The 12,161-nt window shown below is 39.1% G+C and overlaps 1 protein-coding gene across 1 annotated transcript in view; it reads left to right on the top strand.

Annotated features, from left to right (window-relative positions):
* The window catches only part of RRAGD (Ras related GTP binding D), an 87,386-nt gene that overhangs the window by 56,058 nt on the left and 19,167 nt on the right, over positions 1-12,161 (top strand). Inside the window, exons 7-10 of the mRNA XM_006155308.3 lie at positions 665-864; positions 2,169-2,283; positions 3,077-3,219; positions 10,387-10,535. Of these exons, the coding sequence (XP_006155370.1) occupies positions 665-864; positions 2,169-2,283; positions 3,077-3,219; positions 10,387-10,535 (607 nt within the window). The remainder of the gene's footprint in view (positions 1-664; positions 865-2,168; positions 2,284-3,076; positions 3,220-10,386; positions 10,536-12,161) is intronic.

Genomic DNA, 12,161 nt, shown 5'->3' on the forward strand with positions numbered 1-12,161 from the left:
TGTTTTGTTTTGTTTTGTTTTTGTTTTTGTTTTGCTATAGGGCACATGTGCTCGCCAGAGAGACAGAGACAGACATAGAGACAGAAAGCGAGAAATCACCCCCCAGGGGGGATGGCCACCCCACAATCCCTTCTTCTCCATTCTCCTCTCGGGCTCTTGGGCACGCACACACACGCCACCGGGTCCAAGACTTGAACTGAGATCAACTACATGGGAGTCCAGCAATATAGCCATTACGCTAACTGCTGGTCCTCCTGGACCAACAATTCCTAGAATGGAGCCCCCTAGCTTCTCCATTCTCCCAGTGACTCATATAAGGTTTGCACCTTGTACTGTTCATCACAGTTCAGTCAAGAGACTAAACAAGCTGGAAAATATTCCAGAGAAGGTCCTTGGAAGAATGGAGTCAGTTCCTCTTCTGAAGCTACAGCTCTGATCTTTTTGGCTATTAACCTAAATCATAATTGCCTACAGTAGCTTTGTGTGTGTGTGTGGCTTTCTTTTTCTTTTTAACAAACCTTAATTTTTCAAACTTGAATTTTACAAGCCAACTTTTTTTGGGTGGGACATTTGCAAAATGTTTTGGGTTTCCAGATGAAAAATGCATGTAGAAGGTTCTAGAAGACAAGCAGCCTCCTCTGACAGGCATTACCTTTATTTCTAGGACGATTACATGGAAGCCCTGGCCAGGCTTCACCTCACTGTGACCAGGGCCTACAAAGTGAACACTGATATCAACTTCGAGGTGTTTATTCATAAAGTGGATGGTCTCTCAGATGACCACAAAATTGAAACCCAAAGGGATATTCACCAGAGGGCAAATGACGATCTTGCAGATGCTGGATTAGAAAAAATCCACCTCAGGTGAGAATGGAAACCTCAGGAAAGGATGGAAACATGCAGGTTTGGGATCCAAGTACCACAGCTGGCTTGACACGAGCAATAATCTCCCTTGATTATTCTGTTTTGTGATGTAGACAGTAGGATAGGATTTAAGATACCGAGCTTTGCATGTGCTCATTTTAATCTTTGGTGAAAGCAGTGGTTTTGGTGTCTTTTTTTTTCTTTAATGCCAGAGGGTATGTGTGCATGTATGAGAGAAGGCACCCTCATTGGACCTGTTCATGCCACAACCCTTTTTCCTCCAGTTCTCCATCCTGTCAAAATCCCGGGCATGTTCCTGGCATGTGAGCTACCGGAGCTGGGACTTGCACCCTGGTCGACCATGTGGGATCCAGCTTCCTCTGCATAGCTTTTAACTGCCGCACTATGGGATACCCTGGCTTTTGTGTTTTTAATAAATGGTCAAAGCTAAGATTCTTCCCTCATATAAATAACATATAACATAAAACCCATGAATATAATTCAAGAAGCTAACTAATGCTAAAGTTTACAATTCTTAATAAATGTGATAACATCTATTATATTTATAAGTAAAGAAAGAATTGAAATAGGAATACTCAAAGAGGAAAACCATTTTTCCTGGGATAGGACATGTATAATTTATTTTGTAAAGCAGAAGGTGAAAAACATCAGATACTCCAATATCAAGAATGTAAGTTACTAACTGGACAACCTAAGAGGCTTGTGTAAAGATGGCCTGGTGTGGATTCTCTTCCAGATGTAAAGAAGTTGGTATGGACACATACTGCTTACCTTTTTAAGCTTGCCAGTCTGCAGGTGAGAATAGGCACCCATGAGAATTGGTTTTTGGGCAGTGGGGAGGAATGAATTGTTAAGATGTACTCACTTTTGGGACCAGCAGATGACATAATGGTTACATTGCTGGACTCCCACATGGTCAACTGTGGTTCGAGTCCTGGACCTGGAGGCTTGAAACTCACACTGGGCACTTATGTGTGCATGCTCAAAATCTTGAGAGGAGAATGGAGGAGGAGGAATTGTGGCATAGCAATCCCCCTGGGGGGTGATTTATCACTTTCTGTCTCTATCTGGCGAATGTATACATCTATAGAAAAAAATCAGTTTCTCAAAAAAAAAGAAAAAAGATAAAAAAAAGATATACACACTTTTTCTCAAGTTAGTTTCAAATTCTGCAGAGGGCTAGTAAGTGTGTCAGAAGGCAGAAAGAAGTGATATTATGACATAGCCCAAGCAATCTATCCCTCAAAGGGAAAACATGATAAAATATTATCTCTTCTTTTCAGCTTTTATCTGACAAGCATATATGATCACTCAATATTTGAAGCTTTTAGCAAAGTGGTCCAGAAACTGATTCCACAACTCCCAACTCTGGAGAATTTGCTAAACATCTTTATCTCGGTAAGTAAATAATATACTCCTGTTAGAGTCATTTGCAGGATTTGTGCATGACATAGCAAGAGAGAAAAAGGATCTTATTTCTGCTTGCTCTTATAGCATCTTGAGGGTATGTAAATATTACTTTTGAAGGTTACTCCTGCATATTGTTTTAAATCCTTTAAAACTTAATTCCCAGAATGGAGTCCGTTACTTCTCTGGTATAATTGAACGCTTATTCAAGTTACAGGCAATCATTCAGATAGAGAGAGCTCTACCAGAGGTAGGGAGCACAAAACTTGGTTTTGTCAATAAGATACATACTATTGAATATCTGTTGATAAGTTTAACACGGACTGTGTGGGGTGAGGCCTAGAAACTGCCAAATCTACACAGGCATTGCAGAGTTGAATTGAAGCAGACCTGTTGGTTGTACTCACATTTACTCTGTCACTACACAGGTTTGAGTGAGTCTATTTAGATTTCTAAAATTTAATTTTAAATTTGCAGTCAGTAAAATTAATGGTTTACCTGGAGTTTTCCTAACTGCAGGTACATCTCTAAAAGTTAAGAAAAACAATCCAGTTTGTTTACCTAAAATAAGTAATTTGTAACTCTGCTTATTTCTTATGTAAATCCATTATAATGAAACAGGACCATGAAGTTTAAATTATAATGAAATGATACAACTTAAATGTTTAGTAACTTAACTTTTGCTCATTCATATTTTACACTGAGGATGATACATGATTTTATGTAAGCATGATGTGGTCTGAAATCAGCTGTCATTTTAAGGCAAGATCTCTTTTTGTTTCAGAATTCTGGAATTGAAAAGGCATTTCTATTTGATGTGGTCAGTAAAATTTATATTGCTACTGATAGCACTCCAGTGGATATGCAGACTTATGAGCTCTGCTGTGATATGATAGATGTGGTTATTGACATCTCTTGTATTTATGGGTGAGTAGAACATTCTCAAAGGCCACAATCAAGCCCTCCTTCTCTTTCATCAGCTTTGAGGCATTTTGCATTTACTTAGTTGACTTTTGTTTTAAATAATATTTTTTGTTTGAAATGACTGAGACCTATACATTACTATTTAGCATACAATAATATTAATAATAATAAATTCGTATTAAGTAGATGCCTGACATTATGCTAATAATTTTATTGTATGCATATATCACTTAATTCTCAATTATTCCATAAGGCAGGACTTACTATACCTGTTTTATAGATGGGGAAACTGAGGTTCAGAGTTGTTAAGTTCCTAACCCCTATTCATACTGTCACTAAATAATGGAGCTGGAGTTTGAACTCAGGTCTGATTCCTAATTTTCTGCTGAAAAATCTGTCAACGTGTCATTATATTATATACACTTGAAAGAGGTTGATAGATCCTTGAACTCCAAATAAATCACAGATTAACATTTCCTTCCTTTAAAAGATTATTTATTATTATTATTTTTAAATTTGCTATAGGGCACATGCACTCACCAGAGAGAGACAGACAGAGAAAGCAAGAAAGCAAGCTACTGGGTCCAGGACTTGAACCTCAGTCAGCTACATGGGAGTGCAGCACTCTAACCACCACACCACCTGCTGATCCCACTGCTAGGTTTTTAAAATATATTCTTTTGATTATTTTATGGGCAGCAAAGAATTATAAAACTAAGTGAGCAACATTGCATGCTTTATTTGCTATTATAATTACATCCTCAGAAAACAGAACTTTCTGTATACTTAAAATAATATAAAATAAATAGAGTGGGGAAAATTTATTATGTTACCAGACATAAAAACAATTCTATATAATTATAAGTATACTGAACAGATATTCTTTTTTTAAAAAAAGTATTTAACTTCCTTCCTTTCTCCCTCCCTCCCTCACTCCCTTCCTTCCTTCCTTCCTTCCTTTCTTTTAATTTGACCAGAGAGGGACAGAGAGAGAGAGAGAGAGAGACAGTGAGAAAGCAAGCCGCAGGGCTAGGACTCGAACTGTGATTGGGCATGTGGGAGTTCAGTGCCCTTAGCCACCTTGTCTTGTGCCAGGCCCTTGAACAGATCTTATGCAGAGTGAATAGATGTCAACTAGTTTTTCTATCTTAATGAACATCAAGGTGTTACTCTCTATTTATATTGGATCTAATGCTCTCATCTAATTGTTGATATGGAATTTTTAGTCATCTTCCCTTTACCCACCCCCTGTGACCTGCCTCACATAGCTTGACTCTTTTTCTGCCAGCTTCTGTCAGAGTCTCTATTGCCATTTCTCTCTTCTACTTGTCTGAAAATATTCTGCCCACTCAATTCAGCTTCTGTTAACTCTGCTATACACACACAAACACACGTGCACGTACACACGCACTCAAGTGCATGCTTGTGCACACACATGGTCCCTTCCATTCTGAAATAAGGAAAGTGATAACTCACAGGATTGTAATGAGGATGTGATACCACTAGGCTCACACTGTCTTCATCTGGTAGACCCTGGATAAATACAGCTGCCATGACTTGTTAATATTGTTCTTAGTAAATGCTGCCACCTGGCTTTAGAAATAGATCTTATTTCTCAAGATTACTGCCCTGAAGCATTCTATTATTTTTAAACTCTAAATGCATGACCTTGAAATTGAGAGGCTGAATGCACCCTGATTACAGTCTAGATTGCTTTGGTAATCAAGTGCAATGAACAACACAATTAATCTGGCAAAAATTTAATAGCAGATCATTATTGTGCCATACGGTAATCAGATGTAAGTGGCAAGTTGTTCATGTCAACGATGTTCATCAGCGTTACCTTTACCCAGCTACAACAAACATGGTGGGGGAGGGGGTTGGGAGGCAGAAGCTGAGCTTTGCTCTCAGATTGTTTTTCTGTGGTAGAGTGCTGAGTTCCTGAGAACCCACAGGGTTCAGTAAGAACCAGCCTGGATCACAAATGCTTCCTGGGCTCTGAGCTTTCTTCTGATTGTTTGCTGGGGCAGCAACGAACCAGACAAGTGAACTTTCAGGGATCAGCATGTGGAGCTGAGGTCCCCTTAGGCAGCTCAGGAAGCAGGTAGCCCTGTAACTGGAGGTCTTGCTGCCTGAGAGACAAGCAGTCTCTAGAAGCAGGCAACCTGGTATCATAGGAACCTCAGCTGAGGTTCTGCCACAACCAGTGATTCTATCCACAAATCTCATACATACATGCATGTGCGCACACACACGTGCATGCACACACACTTTAAAATATGTTCCATCTTCATAAGTTGTCATTGCTTGTAGATGAAAATGTGGGTAGTAGAGCATAGTTAGTGAAGTTGCAAAACCTCATTCATTTCTACTTATAATTTTTTGGGTCCTTTTGTCTTTCTAATTTAATGTTTACTTGTTCTGATTATAAAGTAATACATGCTTGTTGAAGAAAATATATAAAAGTTTAAAGACTAAAATTAAAATAGTCCAGGGTCAGCAGGTAGCATGGTGGTTAAGGTGGCTGGATCCCATATGGCCGAAAGCACAGCTGAGTCCCAGACCCAGCAACCTGAGAAGGATAGCAGGTGCATGTGCATGTACGCCCAAATGGAGAGGAGAATGGAAGAGGTTGCACCATGGCCATCCCCCCAAGGGGGCATGGGGATGCTTCCTCCCTCTACCTTTCTATCTCTAGCAAGCACATGTGCCCTATAGCATATTTAAATTTTTTTAATAGTGCACAATCTCACTACCTTGTGACACCATTAACATTTTTATATATTTAATTTTTATTTATGTCTGTAATTTTTAGGATAATGAGATTACTTAGTATACATAATTTATATTCTATTTTTTACATTTAACATTATAAGCCAAGAATTTTCCCATGTTATTAAATGCTGCTAATAAACACAATTTCAGTTTCCTATATAGTATCAGATTTACCTAGAAATTTAAAATGTGGTTTTCTTCATTGGGTAAAAAAGTGTTGAAGGTTCCAGTTTGGTTTTCAGTATAAATTCCATAGCAAGAGAAATTTGTTCTGAAAACATAGTAGCTAAAAACAGTGCAAAGGAAGTTAAGAATTCTATTAAAGCTTCTTTAACATCTGATTAAAAATGAAAGATTTTTCCTTAATGTTTTGACAAGTTAGAATGAGTTCGATCCTTTTCTTAAAAAGGAACTTATACAATTTCCTTTTTTTTTAAGAGAGATTTTTGCTATAGGGCACGTGTGCTCATTGGAGAGACATAGAGATAGAGAGAGAAAGTGAGAAATTACCCCCCCCTTCCCAGGGGGAATGGCCACACCAAAATCCCTTCTCCTCCATTCTCCTCTCACGATTTGGGGCACACATGTACATGCTCATGGCATGAATTTCAAACTGCTGGGTCCAGGACTCAAACTGTTGTTGGCCATGTGGGAATCCAGCATCTTAATTAACCACTACACCATATACTGGCCATTATAATTAACTTTTAAGTAACCATGTATATGCTAGTTTTTTGTTTGTTTGTTTTAAACCCAAAGGTGTGTGTGCATACCAGAGACAGAGAAAGGGAGCAAGAGAGAGAGAAAGCATCAGAAAGTACCCTGTAGTGGACGTGGTCACATCATAATTCCTTCTCTCCCATTTCTCTGTCCTCTCAGGATGTGAGGCATATATGTATATGTGGCTGGGGTGTTTTTCAAGCCACTGGGACTGGGATTTGAATCTTGGCCAGTCATATGGAATTCAGTTTCCCTTAACCATTATACGACAAAGTTGACCCAATGCCAATTTGAAATAATCTCAAAACTTAAAAACCTACATTTTCTTTAAAAAAAACCACAACTCTATAATTAAGGCTTTTCATTAAATCTGACTTGTCACTCTACCCCCTTGTGATACTTATGAGTGTTTACTCTGAAATTAGTCAGATATAGAGTTGAGGTCTTAACTCCTGCCATCAGTTTTGACCAAGTCATTGTATCTTCCCCCAGCTTCCTCATTACCTAGCTTAGAGGGTTTCTGTGTCAGACAGTGGGTAATGCATGGCAAGAACTAAGAATGGTGCCCAACACATAGTAAATGTTTAACATGTGAAAGTGATAAGGTTTAGTGCAGTTCTACTTAAATCTAATTTTTGGCCAATGATTCATAAATTCAAGAAGTAAAAATAAATCAGAAAACTTATACACAGTTTTAGACCAGGGGAAAGGTGTAAGAAAGTACTTCTTTGTATATGAAGAAGGGATGTATAACTTTGATTAGTGTCTTTAGAATGTTTCTCTTTTTCTCTTTTTAAAGAATTACTTACTTGATTTTATTATTATTATTATTATTATTATTATTATTATTATTATTATTTTAGTTTGACCCGAGAGAGAGAGAAAGAGAAAGAAAGTGAGAAAGCAAGTTGCTGCCAGATCTGGGACCCAAACTGTGGTGGGAGTCCAGTGCCTTAACCACCACACCACCTACTGGCCCCTAGAAGGTCCGTTTTAAAAATATTTTCTTTATAATTGTTTTTATTTCATTTTATTTATTTTAACGTTACCAGAGAGAAACAGAGAGAGAGAGAGAGAAAGTGAGAAAGCAAGCCACCAATTCCAAGAGTCAAACCATGGTCAGCCATGTGGGAGTGTTTAGGGCCTTAACCACTATGCCACTTGCTGGTCCCCAAAGGTCCCTTTTTTATCATAATGATAGCACTTAACATTTATTGTGCATTTTATATATCTTTAGTGCATAAATTAAGCTGAATGCTATATATGTATTATGCCATTTAATCTTTGTAAAGAACCTTTCAAGTAATTGTTAATTTGCAGATGGGGAAATTGAGGCTCAAAGAAGTTATTCAACTTGTTTAAGCTCATGCTGGTATTCAAATCCAAATCATCTGTGTTTGCAGACCACACCTTTTCCTAAATAGATTGATATATGTAATTGATTTTTTTTTCTTTTTTTTTTTGGAGAAGTTTTTGCTATAAGGCACGTGTGCTCGCCAGAAAGACAGAGAGACAGAAAGCAAGAAATCACCCTCAGTGGGGATGGCCATGCCGCAATCCCTTCTCCTCCATTCTCCTCTTGGGATCTTGGGCACGCATGCACACGTGCCAGGCATGAGTATAAGCCACTGAGTCCAGGACTCGAACAACGGTTGACTAAATGGGAGTCCAGCAACATAGCCATTATGCTAACAGCTGGTCCCAATTAATTTTTTATTTTGAAAAATTTCAAACCTACAGAAAATATGAGAGACTAGCTCCTTGCTCCTATATACCCTTCAGGGGGATTTGCCAGTTTTTATCAATTTATTATACTGGCTATAACTTTGCTTTTTCTAATACATATGATTTGCTTTTGCTTAACCAGTTGAGATTGTAGGCCATGATTCTTTGACTCTAGCTACTTGAGCATGCTATCTGTTAAGAACAAGGACATTCTCTTTCAGAATCATGGTTTAATGATCAAATTAAGCAAACACAGCATGACTACATTACTTTATTGTCTAATAGATGAGGAGTCTTCAAAAAGCTCATGGAAAAATAGAATTAAAGTATGAATTTATTTTGGTGCAAAGAAATTTTTTAATCCACACAATTTTTTTAGAATACACATTTTCCATGAACTTTTTGATAGAATCCTCGTACATAGACCATATTCAGATTTTACCAATGGTCCCAATTCTTTTTTTTCTTTTTCTTTTCTTTCTTTCTTTCTTTTTTTTTGGGGGGGGGATGGGCACAGTTAACACAGAATATGTGCTCGCCAGAGAGAAAGAGAGAAACACCCTCCGATGGGGCATGGTCACTTCTCAATCCTTTTCCTCTGTTATCGCCATCCCATCAGGATTTTGGGTACATGTGCACACACACCCGGTGTGTCTTTCAAGCCACTGGGGCTTGAACAATGGTTGACTGGGTGGGATCTGACTCCCTGTGCACTGTGCTTAAAGTTATACTACCAGGGAACTGGCAGGTGGCATGGTGGTTAAGGGTGCTGGACTCCCACAAACCAACCAAGGTTTGAGTCCCGGACCTGGCGGCTTGCTTTCTCACTTTCCCTCCCTCCCTCTCTCTATACATCTCTGGTCAAATAAAAAACAAACAAACAAATAAATAAAGTTAGATAAAATAATTCTAAAAAAAAAAAGTTGCACTAGGGACTGGACCTCCAATTTTTTTTGAGAGGGATTTTTACTGTAGGGTGTGTGTACTCACTGGAAAGACAGAGACAAAACGAGAAATTACCCCCTGGGGGAGGATGGCCACACTGCAATCCCTTCTCCTCTATTCTCCTTTTGGGATTTTGGCCATGCATGCACAGATGCCTGGTGTGATTTTTAAGCTGGGACTCAAACCATAGTAGACTTTTGTGATTTTTGGGTCTGGGACTCAAACCATCGTAGACTTACATGGGATTTCAGCAGTGTATCCATTATGCCACCTGGTGATCCCCAATTCTATCTTTTACAGCAGTTTTTTTCCTGATCTGGGATCTAAGTTCAGCATTTGGCTATCAGATCTTATTACTCCTTTAATTTAAAGTAATTCTTTAGCCCTGCTTGGTCTTTCAACAGACTGTGCTTTTGACAGCCTGGCTATTCTCTCATGAGAACAAAAAGCCCTTGACTGCAGCAGGGAGAAAAGCTAACTCCAGCTTTCACCTATGGTCCTCAGGTAGCTGACGAGTTGCCCATTCTCTGTGTCAGTAGGAAAGTGACTATCATAAAGTATGTGTATTCTTTTTTTCTTTTTTAAAATTTGCTATAGGGCACTTGCTGGCAAGTCAGAGAAACAGAGAGAAAGTGAGAAAGCACCCCAGAGGGGATGAACATGCCTCAGTTACTTCTCCTCCATTCTCCTTTTGGGATTTTGAGCATTTCACATGCATTCACATGCAACCAGCATATTTTTCAAGCCCCTGGGCCTGGGACTCAAACCGTGCAGTCTGCTGTGTGGAATCCAGCTGCTCCAAACACTGTGCCACCAAGCTGGCCTAGATGATGTATATTCCTGTAACTGTGTATTTCTAAGATCTGCTGAAGGGCACTGTAAGTGTAAATTACTTATCATTATGACTATCATTTTCTGTATGTTAAAGATAGTTTCTGTCACTGGGTTACAATTTGTAGTGCTTTCTCAATGGTCACATATGGTTTGGTTTCTATCCCTATTTAGTCTCAAAGAAGATGGAGCAGGAACCCCCTATGACAAGGAATCCACGGCTATTATAAAGTTGAATAATACAACAGTTCTTTATTTAAAAGAAGTGACAAAGTTCCTGGCTCTGGTTTGCTTTGTCAGAGAGGAAAGCTTTGAAAGAAAAGGTAATCTTTTTAGTATCACTTAAAAGCAGCATTTCAATTTGGATGGATACAGCCTTTATTGCTTTTGTGAATGCAGGTGGACAGCAGCATTCCTCAAAACTTCCAGATGTTAGTCACAGACCCTGTTGGCTGGTAGGTCTGAAGTAGGCCAGAGTGAGGTGTGTTCCTGCCCACAGCCATCAGGCTTCTGGGTCAGTGAACCCGCCTGCCCTCTAGTGGTGCCGCTGTGGTTGTGATGAGGTGGAAGGAAGCCAGCTGGGCATCATTGCCAGCTGTGAGGTGTCTTAGGGGAGGAGACTGCTCAGCTTATATTGAGGAAGGAGGTTTCTCCCTTGGTCTATACCTCTAGAAGGTCTTAAGTGACAGTGTCAGTGTGACCATTTGTTCTCCACATATATGGGAGGGGATGACTGACTCATACAATATTTAAACTAGAGATAGTATCTGACTTCTGTTCGGCCTTCATGCAATCGTAAGTCTTCCGAACACAGGAATGGGATCATGATTCTGAGAAAGGAATCCATGAATATACTTAACTTCACCAAATATCTTTTTAGGACCAAATTCAGTTTTATGTTAAAACAAAAGCATTAACTTCATTTCCCCCTAATATCTAAACTGGGACGTACCAGCTTACTGATATGGCTGGTTTATCGATTTGTTGGGTAAAAAAATTCCCAGCAGAGTACCATACTAACATTTACTGAATAGCCTTTTTTCCCTTTTACATTTTTAATTGCCAGAGGGTTTGTATGCTTGCTAGGGAGAGAGAGAGACAGAGTAAGAAAGGGAAAGCACCCCCTAATGGGGTATGGATGGTCATGTCACAATTCCTCCCCCAATTCTCCATCCCCTCAGGATTTGGAGCATGCACACACATGTGCCCTGTGTGTTTTTAGCCCCCAGGACCAGGATTCAAACCGAGATCAGCCGTATGGGATCTGGCTTTCTATGCACAGCATTTAACTGCTCTATGTGAGCTAGTCCAGCCGTTCTTTCCTTAAGCAATACATGTTCATTATAAAAATGCTTTTAAAAATGTAGAAAAGTATAACATTAAAATAAAATTATTATTATGCCATCTAGATTTGAACCCCATTTTAAAATTCTGGGACTTTCTATTTCTCTCCCTTGCTTTTCCTCCTTCCCTACCCTCCCTTTCTTTATCCCTTTTATTATTCTTTCCAGAAAAACTGGGGTCTTAACGTCTATATAGTTGTATATCCTGTTGCTTTCATTACAAGCTTTTTACTCAGATAACCACTCTTTTATATACACATTAACACACACACATTTTTCTTTTAATTGTCAGAGGGTACATGTGCTCAGAGATAGAGACAGAGTTGGAGACAAAGCATTGCCAGTGGGGTCTGGTCCTGATGTAATCCTTTTTCCTCCGTCCTGTCTGAATTTTGGTCACACGCTTACATGTACCTGGCATGTTAATCAGCACTGGGGTCAGGATTCAAACCATGATCAATCATGTGGGATCTAGCTTTCAATGCACAGTGCTTAAGCTACGGGGCTGGCTCAGATAATCACTCTTAACATTTCATTTTTTTTTTTTTCTTTTTGGAGAGGTTTTTTGCTATAGGGCACGTGCGCTCGCCAGACAGACAGAGAGAG

The sequence above is a fragment of the Tupaia chinensis genome, unplaced genomic scaffold, assembly GCF_000334495.1.
Source record: "Tupaia chinensis unplaced genomic scaffold, TupChi_1.0 Scaffold000444_1, whole genome shotgun sequence".
Lineage (NCBI taxonomy): Eukaryota > Metazoa > Chordata > Mammalia > Scandentia > Tupaiidae > Tupaia > Tupaia belangeri.